This window comes from Neomonachus schauinslandi, chromosome 13 (assembly GCF_002201575.2).
Source record: "Neomonachus schauinslandi chromosome 13, ASM220157v2, whole genome shotgun sequence".
In the NCBI taxonomy this organism is placed as follows: Eukaryota; Metazoa; Chordata; class Mammalia; order Carnivora; family Phocidae; genus Neomonachus; species Neomonachus schauinslandi.
The window spans coordinates 90,242,885-90,257,890 of NC_058415.1; the positions used below are offsets into that span (position 1 = coordinate 90,242,885).

Sequence of the window (15,006 nt, forward strand, 5' to 3'; positions counted from 1 at the left end):
TGACAAATCAGCTGTCACACTTACCTCACTCCGTGTACAAAACTTAACTCAAAATGGAGTAGTGGCCTAAATAAGAGCTTAAACAATAAAAAAAATTGTTTTAATATTTATAAAATATAACATATTTTTCAAATATTTGCAAGTCAAATCTGATAAGGGTCTATTATCCAGAATGTGTAAAGAACTCTTACATCTCAACAAAAGACAACCAATTGAAAAATGGAAAAAGACTTCAACAGACATCTCTCGGAAGAAGACCACAAATAGCCAATATGCGCTCGCAAAGCTTCTCAACACCGTTAGTCATCAAGCAAATGCAAGTCAGCATCACTGTGAGTTACCCTTTACACCCAGTGGAAAGGGCTATAAGCAAAAGTAGGGAAAATCAGAGATGGTGGTGAGTTTGGAGACATCAGAGCCTCATACTTTGCTGGTGGGAATGGAAAATGGTGCAGCTAGTGTGGAAAATCTTTTGGCGGTTCCCCCAAAATGGCAACATAGAATTACTGCCGGACCCAGCAATTCCACTCCTGGGCACAGACCCGAAGGGACTGAGAACAGATCCTGAAACAAGTCCACGTGCACACACATTCGCAGCAGCAGGTTCTCAATGGCTGACAGGTGGAAGCAGCCCAAAAGTCCATCAACAAACAAACAAAACGTGGTCTGTCCACACAATGGAATGATTCAGCCATGAAAAGGAATGACATCCTGATAAATGCTACAGGGAAGGAATCTCAAGAAACTGCTCAGGGAAAGAAATGAGACCAAAGGCCAATATTCTGTAATTCCGCTTCTATGAAATGTTCGGCGTAGGTAACTCTGTGGAGAAGAACGCAGGTTGGTGGGTGCTGGGGCGAGAGGGAGGAGGGAAGGAGGAGTGACTGCATAATGGGCTCAGGGTCTTTTTGGGGGGTGAGGAGAACATTCTGAAGCAAGAGAATGATGGCGCTGCACAGCAGTGTGAATGTGCTGGAGCCTCTGACTCATGTGCTTTAAAACGTTCAGATTTATGTTATATGAGTTTTATCCTAACAATTTTTATTTATTTTTTTAAGGATTGTATTTATTTAAGAGAGAGAGAACAGGCAAGAGAGAGCACAGGTAGGGGGAGGGGGAGGGGAAGAGGGAGAAGCAGGTTTCCCGCTGAGCAGGGAGCCCAATGCTGGGCTCCATCCCAGGACCCTGGGACCATGACCTGAGCCAAAGGCAGATGCTTAACCAACTGAGCCACCCAGACGCCCCTGTCCTAATAATTTTTTAAAAATCAACTGTGCTGTATTTTATACCATTGGCTCATAATGAACCAAAATGACATTGTCTTTTCCCCGCCACCCCAGCCACCGGGGCTCCCTGTTCCTGGTTGGGCTCCCCTTGCCCTGGAGGAGCATTGGCCTCTGATGCGTCAGGGAGTGAGGGAGAAGGCAGGTCCCCACACCCATGCTGAGCCTGAGAGGGAAGGACGTCCGACGGGGAGGCTGCACGAGTACCAGTGGGGGCTAGACACTGACATGGGCCTGGGTGACAGCCCGAGGTCAGGGTCCGAGGACGACCGTGTGGCACCATGAGGCTGAAGGAACAGTGGTCCAGGCCAGGAGAAGCAAAAGAGCCCTCTAAATGTTAACGACTCAGATTGGGCCAAAGTCCCTAGTGCAGGGCACGCAGGTGGGGCAGAGCCAGATCCAACAGGAACTAAGGAAAAACGTGTGATGTGGCCCAGGCAAAGCTGGCAAGAAGCCCTTCTGGATGGTTACAACGGCTCAACAACTCAGTCAAGTTACAGTTTCTTCCCTCAAAACCTTCTCCCCCCTCTGCTGGTTTGAGAAACCCACTTGCACCTTTGCATTCATCCAGTTTCCTTGGGACCCTTTTGGTTGTGAACCTATCTGCATTACAACTTTGTAAAGTATGTTCCTTCTACACATTACTGAGTTTGAGTTTGCTCTGTGGTCCGGGTGGAAACTCCTTCCCTTTGATAAGGGAACCAAACACATTATTAATTATGGCTGCGATGTTTACTCTTAGTCCATGACGTGCTTCCTGTTTGTATTCCTTTTTATAGCTCTGAAGGACCTTTCTCTTTTTTTGTGTGTTTTATTCTTATGTTAATCCCCATACATTACATCATTAGTTTTAGATGAAGTGTTCCATGATTCATTGTTTGTGCATAACACCCTGTGCTCCATGCAGAATGTGCCCTCCTCAATACCCACCACCAGGCTAACCCAGCCTCCCACCCTGAAGGACCTTTCTCTTTGTTGGTGTTCTTTCTTTGGTTCTATCCAAGTTTCCCAATACTTTGGAATTTCTCTTTGCACTTTCTTAATGTTTCATCCTATTTCATTTCCTTGTGTGTTTGTCTATGCCTGTTAGTGTATAAAATTTTAAGTGTTTATTCTTTCCTAGGCTGCTTCACTTTTACTTCTGTGATGACTTAATTTTCTTCCACTCTTTCTCTGAGCTTGTCTGATATATTTTTTAAATGATTTCATTTTAAAGTAATCTCTACTATGTCCAGTGTGGGGCTTGAACTCACAAACCTGAGATCAGGACTCACATGCTCCACAGACTGAACGAGGCAGGCTCCCCTTGCCTGATATTTTTCAATCCTTCTGTTGACTCACTATCTCCTCAATAAGGTCGTTTTTTTACTTTGGGCTTTCTTTATAGAGGTGATTGCTTTTTTTACATTTTTAATTCTTAAATATTTGAGAAAATTCACTGGCAAAAAGCATTTTGGCGTGGGTTCTTCAAGTGCACCTGCTCCCAGCTCTTTGCTTCTTTGTATCGTGTGATATTACACACCTCTCATGCGAATTCCCACTTTGAAACTCATTGAAGATAAGGTTCTTCCCGGCCCAGGTATCTGCCCCAGTGTCAATGACGCAGGATGAAACATAATTATCTTTCAGAGCAACAGGATTTTCCTTATGGCCCAAGGCTGGATGTGCAAACTTCAGCTTTTATATCCCTGAGTCAGAGAGAAAGGAAGCTGTAGGAATGTTCTCAAAGCAACGTCCCTGTCACCACAGCCCCCACCACAGAGGAGTTCCAGCCAGGGTGGTGGAGTCTTTGTCCCCTCGCCACACTCTGCTTCCCAGAACCAAACTCCCACGCAGGCTCCAGCTGCCACACTTCCCCTCACCTTCTCGGGGCTAGCACAGGCTTTGTATTTGCATCGTGGAGAAGGGGACTTATCAGTCCTCCCAGAGATCTACAACCAAGGACAGCCCCTCCTCACTTCATTCTCCTCCCATCCAATCCCTGCTGGCTTCCGCACCGTCAACTGTTATATGGGTTGGGACATCAATGCCTCCTCCTTACACCTTAGGTGGGCTTATTTTCTATTTTCCTAGTTGGCTTTGGTGCTTTCTGAAAGAAGAAATACCAGCTTTATGCTACATGATCAAGTTGGGTGTGCCATAATCTCTTAATCCCCTTTCTGCTTGGATCAACAGAGTTAACAGCTTGCTGTTAAGAGCCGTGATTGATATAGAAATTTGAGCCAGGAGTGGTGGCAGGCAGCCTCTCCTCAGGAGGCATCAGCCTCTTCAAAGCATCCTGGCCCTTCCTCTGGGCACTGACTAGGCTGCATTTCTGTGCCCACTGGAAGTTAGGTGCAGCCATGTGACTTGTTTTGGCCAGTGAAATTTGAGAACACGTGGCACTTGCAGACAAAAGCTTTCAGATCCAATGTTTTTAGTCTGCCTGTTTTCATAACTGATAAACTTTACCACTGAGAGCAGTTTCAGGCTCTCAGCAAAACTACGAAGAGCCAGCATCCTCATCCCCATGGCCATCTCACCTTCCTGTCTCTAAACCTACAAGCAGAGTCAGACCCCAGCAGGCCCCAAGTACCCAATTACAAGGTCAAAGCAGGAAGGTTCGGCTCACTAAGTGAACAGAAACATTTGCTGCTCTATATCCAAGATTATCAAGGAAATACGTGGGAACTGATGCGGGAAGTACCTGGCCAGAAGGAGGGGTGAAATCTCAGGTTGGCTTGCATCTGGAGTCAAGATTCAACAGGCTAGCTAGGGAACTAGGAAGGATTCAGTGATTTCCTCTGTTGCCCAAACAAAACCCGGAGTCACTGAGGTCCACACTAAAGTAAGTGAAGCTTCCGGAAATCCCCTGGAATAACAGAAAGGTAAGAAACCCCAATGGAGAGGTAGGCTTGTTGGAGAAGCCTTACCATGTTACCTGCTCATCCACCAACAGATGGCCAGAGGCAGATCCAGAAGACACACCTTTGCCACATGCAGAGCTCAGACATCCTGGAAAAGCAGCACGGTGGCTCTTCTCTGAACCTGGAGCGCTGGTAGGAGACCATAACTGAGCTCCCAGGTCCAACACAGGTGTCACAACCCAAGAGCAGAGAACACGCAGCAAAGTGTTATTTCCAAGGCCATGTATGCAAGCTTCCTGTGACTTCCTGCCAGACTAGTGCAGTGAACTGGATGAGACGACCCACCGGGGTCTGGAGACCCCTCTCTCTGACCCCCAACCCCAGGTCTGGTGAACAGAAGCCTCACTTGAGCTACCTGATTGGTCACAGCCCCTTACTGAATTTCTAAACATGCATTAGTTCAAGTCCTGGGGCCCCAAACACGAAGGAAGGCTGGCTGGGATCCTTCTTCCGAGCCCCACCCAAAGAGCCAGGGCCAAAAGGAGACTACTGCTGACTTTAAAACCACCGGTACTTGACCAACAAAATGGGTTTATTCGGGAATAGCAGAGAATTGCAATTCGGGACATACAAGCTAAGTAAAACCACAGACAACTCCAACAAAGGAAGAAGTGTTATTTTATGAGGAGAAAGTTAGAAGGGGCTGTCCTGAACCGAAGTCCACTGGACAAGAGCAGGAGTTCAGGGCGAGGGCAGTTTCTCACTGGCTGAGTTGCTGGGGTCCTGGATTTCTCACAGGAGATGAAGCGTCCATCCTTCTGTTGGGTCTGTAGTCCTGATTCTCTCCTGTGGAGGATACTTCTGCTGGGGTGTGTGACGGTTCTTTCTGGAACTGACTCTGGGTGACACAGTGCACGAGAGCTCCTCTTTCTGGCCTCCTGACTCTGTTTTAGTGAGCTTTCCCCGTATTACTTTTCATACTACCACGATCTTTGGGACTGTTGGAACCCCAGTTCCTGTGCAGGAGGGGTTCTGGTTAGGGCAATCTTCATCCGCTTCCCTCTGCCCGAGTGGGGGGTACCTTTGAAACTGGGGCCTACCACCATTTGGTTCTGGAAATGTTTTCTTCTCTATTGTCCATGTGCTATCGTCCACTAATGCCCCTGGATGAGCTGCTTGTGTTGCCCCCCTACCCTAGAACACATCATGTGCTGCCCTGGCCTGCACACCAGCAGCCCCGAAGCTCTGGGCCAAGGAGGGGGTGGCTGGACAGGCCTGGGGAGGCCGAGAAGGTGATTCAGGGCATTTTCAGTGCTGACACTTGGGAGTTAGGTTCCATCTCCCACAATGACACACAGGTAACTCAGAAGTATGTTTTTAAACTTCTGAATATGAAACTTCTACAATCACGCCTCAACTGTAACAACTAGATCATGCCGCGACCAGACAACACCCCTGGTAGGACACCGATTCCTTGAAACAGAAACCTTGCTTCATGGACCAGGCGGTCAGTTCTCGTTAACTGCTCCAGATGCGGGTGGAGAGTCTGCACCTTGTTTCCAGACACACCGCTCTGTGTCCTTAGACAAGCTCATCAACTCTCATCTAGACCTTCCGTATCCACCGGAGTTCTGCCGGGTGTTTCTAGGCCTAAGAGAGGCACCAGAAATCCTCTGCTCTTGTCTGTGAGCAGATTTCCCCTGGGAGACTTGCAGCTCCATCACTGGGGGCATCAGAATCGCTCTGCCTGCAGGGGGCGCGGAGCCCCTCCATCCCGCAGTGATCTACTTTCCCCTCCGCAGTGCTGTTTATCCTCAGGTCCACTCTGTCCGGTACAGCCACGCCAGCCTTTCTGTTACGGTGTGTTTCTTAACTGGAACTCAGTCAAAACAGTTATTGACGGCTTTACTGAATTATTACTCAGGAGCCATGAAATCCCCCCCGGGGTCCTGTGCGTCTGCAGCGGGTCTGCCTGCCCAAAGGTGTGCGTGGAATTCCACCCCCTCACTGGGCATCTTCCATCGCCTCACTGAGTCCTAGCTTCTAGCCTTCCTTGTCTCCTGCCTTCTCCTGGACTGACGTCCTCCAGCCCACCCCGTCTCCCCCTTCCTCCCAGCATGGCGCACACTGTGCTGAACTTCCAACCCGCGTCTCTTTTTTTCCACTAAAGATTTATTTTAGAGAAACAGCAGGAGCGGGAAGAGCAGAGGGAAAGCAAGACAGAATTTCAAGCAGACTCCACGCTAAGGGTGGAGCCTGATGTGGGGCTCCATCAGAAGACCCTGAGATCAGGATCTGAGCCAAAACCAAGAGTCAGGTGCGCTTGAATCACTGAGCCCCTGAGGCAGCCTCCAGCAGGCATCTTAACTCTTTTCAGGCGGGTGTTTACCTTAAGCTCTAATTTTTGCTCCTCTTACAAATCAACTCAGGATAACTCCCTCCCAGTCACACCCAAGGTAGGCTCCACCCTCTGCCAGTCACCTGAGGCCAATGCCACCTTGGACTGGGCTACAGCAGTTTTGAGTTTCCTTCCTTCCAGGTGAGTTTTGGACTGACCTGGATAGTCCCAAAGGCCATTCTTTCCCGGCTCCTGTCAACCCAGGAGGAGGAGAAGGAGCTGGTGAAGTGCCCCCACCGGAACCCTCACGCCCTCCACACATCCCTCACCCTGCAAACTTCTGGGGAGCTCTGCGGCCTCCCAAGAGAAGGCTGGAACCTGGACCCGGTCACCTCTTTCCAGGCTCTGAAGATCTATTTCTCCATTCTCAACAGCGCTCCCTTTCTTACATGGGAGCGGAACCCTCACAACCAGCTTGCAGGGTGAGCCACGGAACCCCCCACCACTTGCGAGGAGCCTAGACCACAAAGACTGAGCTCCTGGCCGCGGTCACACGAGGTGGGAGCGCAGTCCCAGGTCAGGGACAAGGTCTGGGCGCCCGGGCTACAGGCCCTCACGCCAGGCCAGCCCGCTCCAGGTCCTGGGGCAGGATCCGGCCCTTCTTGCGGGCCTTCTCTAGGCGCCGCTCAGCCCGGGCCACCTTCTTCTTGCGCAGGTTCTGCCGCCGCTTGTCCTGCCGCTGCTGCATCTTCTCAACCACTTGGGCCGTGCGCTTCTCCCACCTGCGCTTCCGCTGCTCACGCCGTTTCTCCTTGCGCTTCAGGGCCTCCTGCAGCAGGTGCTCGTCGTCACGGACGCGCACGCCCTCGGCCTTGTACAGCAGGTTGGTCCACTGCATCTTGCTCTCCAGCTCCCGCGCCTTCCCCTCATCCTGGTCCCGCAGCTCTTCCAGCCGAGCCTGCCGTGCCTGCAGGCGCTCCAGCAGCTGCCGGTAGTTCCTGCCCGTCAGCGGCGCCAGGTTCCCCTTCAGCTTCTGCCTCTTCTCCTTCCGGCGCTGGGCCTTGCTGGCTGCTTGCTCCTCGGTCACCTCCACCTCAGAAGTAAGGGTTGCAACCCAGGTGAATTACAGCTTTACGGTGCCTTTCCCTCGAACGCTCACAAGCACCCCCGTGGGCAGGCACTGGTCGCTACCCCACTCTGCAGATTGGCAGTTGTGGGCCAGAGGTCACACAGCCAGCCAGGGGTAGAGCCCGGGTCCCCACGCTCCATGGCTGTGTCCGCCCCTCACCTTATTGAAGAGCAGCCCCGGCTGCACCTCCTTGTGGGGCTGCTCATGGGGTGGCTTGGCAGCCTCCGCAGCCTTTGCCACCTTCTCCTTTGCCCTCAACTCCCTTCGTTTCCTCTTCTTCCGGTCCCGCTCCTGCTTTCTCCGCCGTCTCTTCTCCAAAGCGGCAGGAGACAGCTCCGTGTTGTGTCCCTGGAAGAAGGGAGCAAAAATTCATGTATAAGGGGGCGCCTGGGTGGCTCAGTCGTTAAGCGTCTGCCTTCGGCTCAGGTCATGATCCCAGGGCCCTGGGATCGAGCCCCGCATCGGGCTCCCTGCTCCGCGGGAGGCCTGCTTCTCCCTCTCCCACTCCCTCTGCTTGTGTTCCCTCTCAGGCTGTGTCTCTCTCTGTCAAATAAATAAATAAAATCTTTAAAAGAAAAAAAATTCATGTATAAGGTCCTTCCAATTTGCGGGGCCCCGGTCTGGGGTGTGGAATCAGGGCAGGAAAGCAGGTGAGGAGACTGCTGAGCAGGACAAGCTGCCCACTGACTTCAGTGTTCCTCTGTGAAATGATCTATCACCTAGAACACAAGGGACCCCCAAAAGGACAAGAGAACCCCTGAGTTCATGGTTTCCAGTCCCCAGGCTCATTACACCAGGGCGCTTTACAAACACAGTTCCTCTATCTTTCTAATGCTTCCATAGGGAACATGTCCTGCATCACTTCATAGATGAAAACAACAGACTTAGCCAAAGCCACCAACTAGAACGTGACATGAGGTCAGAATGACCCAGTGCCTGTGCTGACCATGGCACCATTCTGCTGGTGACATCCCTGACCCCTTCCTTCTAGAGGCTAACAAGAGAACCCTAGACCAGGCTGACCCAGACCTGTGTGCAGAAGGACCAGGCCCGGAGCTTGGACCACTCCTTAGGAATGACCCCCGGGCTTATCCCCAGGCAGATGCACAAAGAAGCTGGGGGACCGTCCCCACCCAGCAAGAGGCCCAGGGCATGTCCCCAGGAAAGGGCAGGTGGTGGCTGAGTGGGAGAACTACAATGCTAGCACAAACAGCCCATGCCGGTTCAGGTCTGGTGCTCCCTGTGCAGATCACCTCATCTCAGGTCCTTGCCTAGCTTACAGGGCTGTCATGACACTTCGGGGGACAGAAGTGCTGCCTGGTATGTTCAGCGAAGGCAGCTTTCCAGAGAGAGGAGGCTGAGCCTCTTTCGAGGGCACAAGGAATCTGCAGCCCAGCACAGATCATACAAGGCAGGTGACTCTGGGAACGCAGGCTCCCCAAGAAGCCACAAACCACACCTGATCTCTTGCCAAACAAAGCTGCCAAGGCCCTGGCAGGACCCGCTACAGGGGTGGGAAAAGCAGCTGACGTCCCTCCGGTCAGCCCTACAATGGCTGGCAGAGCTGGAAGCCAACCCCACAAAGAGCACCAAGGCACCTTCTCCTCCAGGCAGAGCAGGGAAACCACTGCAGGAAACCACACTGCTCCCTGAACCCCAGTGGCCTCCCCACTCACCTGGCCCCGGGCCTCCCGCATTTTTTCATGTAGCCGCTGCCGCACAACATCCAGGGCAAACAGAGAGTCAAGCTCTGTGACCAGAGTATCTGTAAGGAAGGAAGTGGAGAGGGCGCCTGGGTGGCTCAGTTGGTTGGGCGGCTGCCTTCGGCTCAGGTCATGGTCCTGGAGTCCCGGGATTGACTCCCGCATCGGGCTCCCTGCTCGGCGGGGAGTCTGCTTCTCCCTCTGGCCCTCCTCCCTCTCGTGCTCTCTGTATCTCGTTCTCTCTGTCTCAAATGAATGGATAGAGTCTTTAAAAAAAAAAAAAAAAAAAGGAAGGAAGTGGAGAGCTGAGAAGAAAACCCCTCCCTGATCGTTCCGTCCCTTTTCCCAAGGCCCAGCTTCAAAGCCTGAACCTCCACACGCTGCCCCCACCCCACGACCGCCAGGTGGCCACTCGTCCACCTGCAGGGCAGTTCCAGTAAATTCTACTCCACCTCTTCAGGCTGGAATGGCCCCTAAGACATCCTCCAGAACAGAACACCCCTGTGCAAAAGGACCAAGTGTGACAAAACACTTCCTACAGGTCAAGCCAAACCCATCTCTCATTTCTTCCAACTTCTGCAGCCTGGGTTTCCCTACGTCTCTCCACAGGTCAGTTCTCATGACTCCCCTTCAGACAGCTGTGGGCAGTGAGGCTCTGCAGGGCAAGCTGCTCCAGGTCCTCAGGGGGACATGACCTTGCCCCTCACCAGACCCAGTTGCCAAGTGGCCTGGAACCACCGTGTACTTCCAGGGATCTTATCTACCCAAGAGCCCCTGGATCTGTCCCCTGAAAGCTCACTCTATGGAAAGTCTCAAGGTACCCCAGTGTGCCTGGCACCATATTTTCTTAGGACCATGTTTTCACCTGATCTCAGCTGGCCCTGCTCCACATCCCCATCTGCTGGAGATCCCATGGAGCTGAAGGCCTCTCCCTCCTCAGGTACTGCTGGCTTTTTGTCCCTGGAAGATGCTGGAGACTTTTCCCCTAGAGCCTGGGTCTTCAGCTCCACAGCCTTTTTCCGCTCCCGGGATTTCTTCTGCGCTTTCTTCCTCTTCTTTTTTGGGGGCCCAGCAGCTTCTGAGCCTTGAGTTTTGCTGGCTGAAACACAAAATTAAAAAGGGCTGCAGTCCCAACCTTTGCGACCCATTCAACTGGCAGGAAAAGTCTTGCAAAAGCTTTGATCCCAAAAGGAGGCTGGGAAGGACGACCCACCCTTATCTGTAGAGCTCAGACCCACAAACCCTAGAAAGCACATCGGCCACACCTCTCAAAACCCTGAAAAACATCCACACTTGACCCAGCAGTCTGCTTGTGAGAATCCATTCCGGATATGCACAAAAACATGGCCTCAGAGATACTCATCACAACGTCGTCTGAGAGAATAACTAGGAAAACCTAAATACCCATCTACAAGGTCAAGTTAAGGCACTGCTATGGATAAAGTGCTGTTAAATGATGACGCAGGTTTCATTTTAACGAATCAAGTAAGGTTCACATTTACCGGATAAAACGAGTACACAAAGTAGAGTGTTTTAATACATAAACTATGCTCATGGGAAGAAAATCTGAAAAGACATAAACCTAAATTATAACCGACAACTTAAAAAAACTCACTTAAGTTTTTTAACTTTGTATACTGAACAAGCTTGCTTTGCATAAAAACAAAAGGTCGTTTTTTCTCTAGCTCCCTGCAGCCCCTGCCACTCTCCCCTCCTCCCGGCCCAGGGAGCACTCCCAAGTCCCAGCTCCTGTGAGGTCCGCCTCTGTTTTACTTGCTTGTGTATCGACCTCCCAGCCACCCATGCCCCATAAACCCTCACTGCCAGGAGGCATCGCGGTTCCCTGCTTCTCACTACCCTGCCCACTCTATCGGGTCACCTCCTCCAAGCCCCGCAGGAGCCGCCCGCCCGGTGAGCGGATGGAGCTGGATCTCCCGGAACCCCTAGGCTGATGCCCACAACAAGCAGGGAGACAGCGGCAACTTTAAACACCTCTTGTCTGTCTTCCTAGAATCTTACAAGCGTGTTTCGCGCATCTACGCGTCTAACCCAGCCGAAGGCTACAAGGTACAGTGCGGGGGACGCCGGCCGGCCGCAGCGGGCGGTGCAGCCCCCCACCCCCACCAAGTCCTGCCAGGCCCGACCCCGGGCGGCGCATTACCGGACTTGCGTTTCTGCGGCTCCGGGCTGGGCTGACAGCAGATTTTCCTGGCCAGGCCCTGCAGGTAGGCGTCCTTGGCGAGCAGAGAGGCCATGGCCGCAGTCTCCGCGGCCCTCCTCGTGTGGCACACACACTACCCCGGCAGCTCCCGCCGCACCACCCACGCCGGAAACCGCGCGTTGCGCAGGCGCCGCCGGCCGAGCGCCGAGCCGCCAGCGCGCGGTGCTCGATTAGCCAGGCTTAGCCCCACCGGAAGAAGCGCATGGGGCGGGGCGCAAAGCATTGTGGGCTGTGGGCGGGTTCCGTGGTTCCCGGGCGCTGCCCGCGGACCGGGAAGGAGCTGGTGCCCCCCACCCCCAGCACTGTGCCGCGTCCACTGTAGGCGCTCAGTACCTGGGGGCAACAGGACAGACCCGCCGTGGTTCAGGCCTCTGGGGACTCGAATCCCAAGCGGACCCTGGCGAGAGCACGTCCGCTCAGAGAGGACCGCGCGCCTAGCAGGTGCGGGGCGTGCTCCAAGCGCTGGAAAAAAACACGCACCAGTGTCCTCGGCAGGTTTGCGTTTCGGTGGTGACGGGTGAAAGTAAGACTAGCACAGGATGAGTCGGGTAATAGGGAGTGCTCCGGAGAAAGGTCCGGGAGGAAAGGGATGTGAGGTGTTGTAGGGAGGATGCTGGGGCGCTCAGGGAAGACCCACTGGAATCTTTGCTTTGAACAGTGCAATCACAGACTAAGATTTACAACAAGGCTTCTCCCTTAAGAACCGACGGGGGGTGGGGCGCCTGGGTGGCTCAGTCGGTTGAGCATCTGCCTTCAGCTCAGGTCATGATCCTGGGGTCCTGGGATCGGGCCCCCAGTGGGGCTCCCTGCTCAGCGGGGAGTCTGCTTCTCCCTCTTCTTCTGCTGCGCGCTCTCATTCATTCATTCATTCATTCATTCATTCATACATACATACGTAATAGATAAATAAAATTAAATATAAAATTTAAGAAAAGAACTCGGGAAGGAAAGGAGTGTTCACCAGCCTGAGGCTGGAGAACCCCGCACCTGGTTCTTTAATTCATAGCAATGGACAGGCTTTGACACAACCCAGAGCCCTTTGAGGGTTGCCTTGGGGTGAGTAGAGAAGGGGCCTTGCGATATTCATCAGGGGAAGGGAGAGACTGGGGCATGGATTTATAAATTACAACCTCAAAATATATTTAAGAAGGCTTCTGATGTTGTATTTGAAGCACTAAGGATTTAACTTTCTACTCCTAATCTCTGTCATGAGGTGCCGTTTTGAGGAGAGGATAGCTTCATCGTCTTCCCCCACAGATTTTCAGTGCACACAGTCTAATCTCTATACAGCACACTCACTGAACCATAAACATGTTCTTTCTGGCACCGTCAGTTTTAACCATCAAAGCCAGACGCATTGAGGGACAGGGATGTGAGCCGGGGGGGTTGGGATGATGGGTCCTCTTTCAGCAAGACTTCCGGTCCACACCCAAGTCTGGGGTTCTCTGTCCTGCATCACCATCTCCAGGGAGGTGTTTGAGGCTTTCCTGAGGTCTTTGCTGGACAGGGGGTAACAGATGCCACAGAGAAGGGAGGAAAAAGTTGAGTTCCGAGTGCAAATCTAGATTTATGGGCCTTAATTTTAAGTTACCTTTTCTGTGAGAGTTGTCTGGAGGGTTTAACCAGCTAATCCTACCTCCTCCCTGAAATCCTGTCCTCACAGGATTTTGGGAACCCCAGATGACAGGCCTTCCTCCTACCTACCTCCTCTCTCCTCTCTGGGCCTCACTTCCCTTTTCTGTCAACTCTTACTGTACAGTGACCCTCCTCAGGGCTCCTGACTTGGTGCTGATGACTCCCCTGAACTCCAGGCCCACTTCTGGACATCTGAGACACATCTCCATGAGTATGTGCAGAACCCTGCCTCCCCCCACTGCCTGCCTTCTCTGTCTCAGTTAAGGCCACTCCATGCTTCGAGGCTCAGATCTTGAAGCCACCCTGCCTCCTCTCATTCCCCACACCCAGTCCTTGAGCAAATCCTGTTGGCTGTCCCTTAAAAGTATCCCCGGCGGGGAGCACAGTCAGTTGGGCGTCTATTAGTGTCGCCTTCCCCCAACCCTGCCTCTCTGCCCCTCCCCCGCTCATACACTCTAAAATGGATAAATCTTTTTAAATAAATAAATAGTATAACGAGAACTGTACGTCACCCACTCCAGACCACCACCCTGATCCTGTTGTAGATTTCAAAAGACTAGAAGAAATAGTAAGTAAATGCAATGCAAAATAAAAATAAGTATAACAAGATATTTGGAGAACAACTGGGGAAAGTAGAATGTGTCATGATCCTAGATGCTATTACGGAATGATTGTTCACTTTGGGCCTGATACTGGCCTTGAGCCGTGGAGAGTGTTGGTTTTTCTTAGAGAGGCAAGCTGGCAGGTATTTAGACATGAGGTGTCACGAGGAGGCCAGCAGCTATTAAATCAGGTAGTTTTTATAAACGAGCGCAAGGTGCAAAAGGTGAATCCAGAGACGTGTCTGTGTGGGTGTTCTTTATGTGACCTTTATGCCTTCATCAGGGGTTTGAACGGTAAAACACTTGTGATACAAAGGTGGTATGACTGAGGACCACCCAGGGTTTAGCGACGTGGAGGCCACTGGGGACCCTAATACATGTAGCTCGGCTGGGGTCATGGAGACAAAACCTGCAGGAAGCTGGCTCAGAGGAGAGCTGCCAACAGCCCGTTTCTCCCGTGAGTTCGTTCTGCTGCCGGGGCATGGGCTGGAGAGGAAGAGGTGGCGGAGAGCGGCCTCGCTTTAGGAGGAACAACTTCATTTTCCAACGGGAGCAGTGGCCCAGCCCAGGAGAGCGTAACACCGATGGTGCAGAGATCTTGCTGCTTGGGTGTTTGGAAATTGAAGACACTCGAAACCCCACCATCGGGTTTGGTCGACTCCAGGCTTTTCCCCACATGGGCTTCCATTGGTTTTAATCCCTTTTTCCGTCGTTAGTGTTAAGTACAAGTTATTTCTGCAATTAAGGTGTTTCGGGAAGAGCTCATCACCTAGTTTCTCAATGGGAAAACAACTTCCCCAGACCACGCCAGGAAACCAGGACCAGACCCAGGACTGGGCCCCATGCTCCCACTTCTGTGGTGCCTCTGCTTGGCTATGGGGGAGTGGGGGTGGTGGTCTCTGGGACCCAGCATAATTCAGCATGTGTCCTTCCCTGTCCTTGAGACTGGATTGTGGGCTGTCACCTCCCCCACATACCGACCGATGTCTCCCTCATGAGGAGATAAGGCATGCTGGTGACAGGGCATGGGGTTGAAGTCCCAGTTCTTCTGGTGTGACACCCCCCCCCCCGCCCTGCCCCCGTGAGCCTGGTGCCGAGGCATCGGGCCCAGCATTCCCTGTGGGTTGAGTCCTGACTTCTGCGGCTTCATTTCCCAGCTCAGTGACCGCGGACACACCACTTCAGCCCCTTCCAAGCCTGCGGCCACTCCTCCCAGTAGTGCAGGCAACTACACAGATTCCAGGTGCGG

The 15,006-nt window shown here is 52.5% G+C and overlaps 1 protein-coding gene across 1 annotated transcript; it reads right to left on the reverse strand.

The window, feature by feature from the left end:
• Nucleotides 1–4,729: 4,729 nt before the first annotated feature.
• Nucleotides 4,730–11,608, reverse strand: SURF6 (surfeit 6). Its single transcript, XM_044920563.1, has 5 exons — nucleotides 11,461–11,608; nucleotides 10,194–10,398; nucleotides 9,273–9,357; nucleotides 7,756–7,944; nucleotides 4,730–7,560 (listed from the first exon to the last, which is right to left on the reverse strand). The coding sequence occupies exons 1-5, from the start codon at nucleotides 11,552–11,554 to the stop codon at nucleotides 7,081–7,083; spliced, it is 1,053 nt and encodes a 350-aa protein (XP_044776498.1). The 5' UTR covers nucleotides 11,555–11,608; the 3' UTR covers nucleotides 4,730–7,080.
• Between the last annotated feature and the right edge of the window lie 3,398 nt (nucleotides 11,609–15,006).